We start from the raw sequence: 3,393 nt of genomic DNA, 5'->3' as shown, positions 1-3,393 counted from the left end.
ATAGCCAACAAACTAGTATTTTTGTAAATTGAACTTGTGCTTTGCTGCAGCATCACTCTTTAAATAAACACATCTGATAAAATTTCAGGATTTGTCATCAATTTCTCTATTTTGAATAAGTGTAAAAATTAGCAAACATTATCAATAGAAAAAAAAGAACAAAAGAAAGCATTACAGAAAGTAGGAAACAAGCTTCCATTTTATACTAATAATGATTCATTCTTTTCTAAATACCATTACAACCATTAAGGACATAATCAATATTTTTATTGATTTTCCATCATGACAAGTGAATTGTACCGATGGATTATTATAGATCCAAATTGATCCTCACACTTTTGTCTTCAAAGCAATGACAAAAATAGGAAGCTTGGTCTTCTCCTCCAAGAGGTGCCTTGCAACATTCTTTGCATATCTTGAGAATAAATCATCAAGTATCTGCTCCCCAAAGCTACGTGCAATCATGGGTTCTATTAGTGCTCTTATAGACTTTGCCACATTTTCTCCGCTTATAATATTGTCGTATATGCGATCATCACTAGAGTCATCAAATGGATCCCAGTTCGACTTGAATATTTCTACTCGATCGAGATCAAAAAATCCTACACTTTGTATCACTGCCCTCACCTCCTCCATAGAAGGTGTGTAAAAAGGCAAATTGAAGGCATCCACCTTTTTCTTTTGCAAGATACCCTGTATTCAATAATCAACACATTTCAAAGAATCGGTTGTTAATATATATACGCAGCAAATTAAATAGCATTTTAACAATAAAAACATAAAAGATATTGTGGATCTCTTTTTAGCCCCCGATGGGAATGTCCCCTTAACCAAACGAACTCAAAGTATTGGATTAGAAATCATCTTTCTATATCAATTCTCTTATCTTTCTATCCCTCTCAACTCTCTTTCCATTGGCCTTCTTGTTAAATGCTTTCTTCCAAGAGAGATATCACAAAGATATGAATGAAGTCCGGCACCCAAAACACAGGTATAGTACCATAAGTTTATAAAAGAGGAGAACATACCTCTAGGACCATAGCATTGAGTGCCTCAGCCAGTAGTCCCCAAAGCTGGCTCAGTTCTCCACTTGGTGCATATTTGTTAGTCCTTCCTAAAAACGATAGGACCATTCGTCCTCCGAAACCAAGTTCTTGAAAACGAGACTTGAGAAATGTCGTGAAGTCTCTGCGGTATTGCTCTTGATATGATTCCACCACAGTAGGTGGACTTGTCTCTGATATGTAAATGTTTTCCTTGTTTAATGGAACACCAGTTTTACTCTCAACTCCTGGAGGAACCTAGAGTTTCAAAATTAAAAATCAGTATCCTGAAATATTAAATGACATATGGTTTGCAAAAATAAGAAATGTCTCTGTATGGTACCATTCGAAATCAAGTGATGCCGCTTGGTTTGGAGCAACACATACCAATTTGGCTTATATGTCAAATCGAACATTATTATTGCATGTTGCCATACTAGTAGGGTATAGCATGATCAATATGGGACGGCACAAAAGTCTGTCTGATCATATGATACATCTCATTAGAAGCCAAGAGGTGACACTTTCTTATGGTAGGTATTTACCATTTTACTACTATCTTGGATTGAATATGGAACTTCTTTTATGAAGATTTTCTCGTCAATGAGTATGGCTAGGGTATCAATAGAGGCCGATAACCTACTAACCTCACCTAAAATCAACACAAAATATTGGGTTTTGATATGAAAAGCAAACCGGTGGGTTTGGATTCTGAGTTTAGACCCAGAATTTTTTTGGCTCAGGTATTTGATTAGGTAGGTCTATACCCAAAAACATGAATTCGATTGGATTAAAATATTCATATATGTATACACACACACATATATATTCATATATATACTTACATATATATATATATATATATATATATATATATATATATATATATATACACATTCATGTATATATATCTGTGCATCTATAATTTGTTTAATTGTAAAAGAAAAAATCAAGGAGAGAAGCGAGATCATAATCAATCGTGTTCCACCAAATTGTTATCCATGTCATTTGTTATTCTCCATTTTATAGTATATTTTTTATTATTTAATACTTATATTGATCTCCATTATTTTAGAATCTTTTCCATTCTTCACGTCTTTTAGTCGCATGGATGCTTAGGTAACAAAAGAGTTGAAAAAAGTTCCTTCTTTTAGCTATAATTTTAATATTTTTATATATTCATGTTTCACAACTCATAAGGTAGCATTTTGGGATTTAAAAAATTAAAACATAGTAAAATTGCTTGTTGAACATCCAATTTCTACCCAAAATCAAATTTAATACATGACCCTTTTGAGATCCAATACTGATTATGGATATAAAGTATTAATTAGGTTTGAGTTTATATATAGTAAATCTAACCTAAACTCAACCCATTGACACCCACGGTATATGCAATTTGTTTCTGGAAAGAATCTCATTTTACATTTGTTTAATTTAAAAGATATATTTTCTCTTAGTTTTACCGGTTTACAGATTTTTTAGTTATAAAAAATATTTTATTATTATTACTATTTGTTTAGAAGGAAGGAGGGAGATGTTAGGTGTGACGGTGTCCCCCACCTTAATATATTCAGAAATATAATGTACAGTGGTCAGAGCTTGTGTTACAAAAGTCCAGTGGTGCATTTAAGGATCTTAGACCCAAAAAAGCCCTATGAAAAAAACATCAAAGAGGAGATTAGGAGGTTTGGCTAGATGCTTGTTTGTACAAGGTAAGAGGTATAAGTATGAGAACTCATGCGGATACGCATTTAGTCCCATATTGACTCCTCCCTTGGTAAATTTTGATAATATATAGGACTAAGAAATCTAAATTATCTTTTGGGCTAGCTTTTTAGGTAAGATCCTCGATCGTTACAAGTAGTTTCGGATCAAACCTGATCATGACCTATGTCAATTAAAGAATACCGCAATAATAGAATCATAAGGGATTGATTACAGATTGATCATGATATTTATGATTATATCTAGATTCTTAGCCTGATGAAAAGTGTCAGTGCCGACATATTTAATTAGTCCTCCACCGACTTGCTTAGGATAGAAATTAAGTACTTATTTATCCAAAAACTCAAATAATATTTTCAACATGAATGATATACCGGTGGTGCCGCATCATATGCTAGACCTGCCAATCCCAAAATGAAAGTCATCATTGCTCAACGAAGGCACATGGTTCTTACAGTCTATGCATCAGGGCTCGGAGTCCCCCGACGCTTTGTCAGGTGGTGGTTCGAGCGAGCTGTACCGCCTACCAAATCTGGTTGGCCAAGAACGCTCGTACATTCGGCGAACGATATATGTCGCCAAGATTTGTGGTCGAGAGTGCCCGCTGTCAGGCGGCAGAGTT

At 34.3% G+C, this 3,393-nt stretch overlaps 1 protein-coding gene across 1 annotated transcript; it reads right to left on the bottom strand.

The window, feature by feature from the left end:
- Window positions 1-217: 217 nt before the first annotated feature.
- On the bottom strand, window positions 218-1,301 carry LOC120109321 (anthranilate O-methyltransferase 3-like; the record flags this gene model as incomplete). Its single annotated transcript, XM_039123070.1, has 2 exons — window positions 218-693; window positions 1,029-1,301. Coding segments are annotated over 2 exons (636 nt in total), but the record flags the coding sequence as incomplete, so codon positions are not given.
- Window positions 1,302-3,393: the final 2,092 nt, after the last annotated feature.

Source organism: Phoenix dactylifera, unplaced genomic scaffold (genome assembly GCF_009389715.1).
Source record: "Phoenix dactylifera cultivar Barhee BC4 unplaced genomic scaffold, palm_55x_up_171113_PBpolish2nd_filt_p 002032F, whole genome shotgun sequence".
NCBI lineage: Eukaryota > Viridiplantae > Streptophyta > Magnoliopsida > Arecales > Arecaceae > Phoenix > Phoenix dactylifera.
The sequence above is the reverse complement of the archived record's forward strand: the minus strand, read 5'-3'. Positions and strand labels throughout refer to the sequence as shown.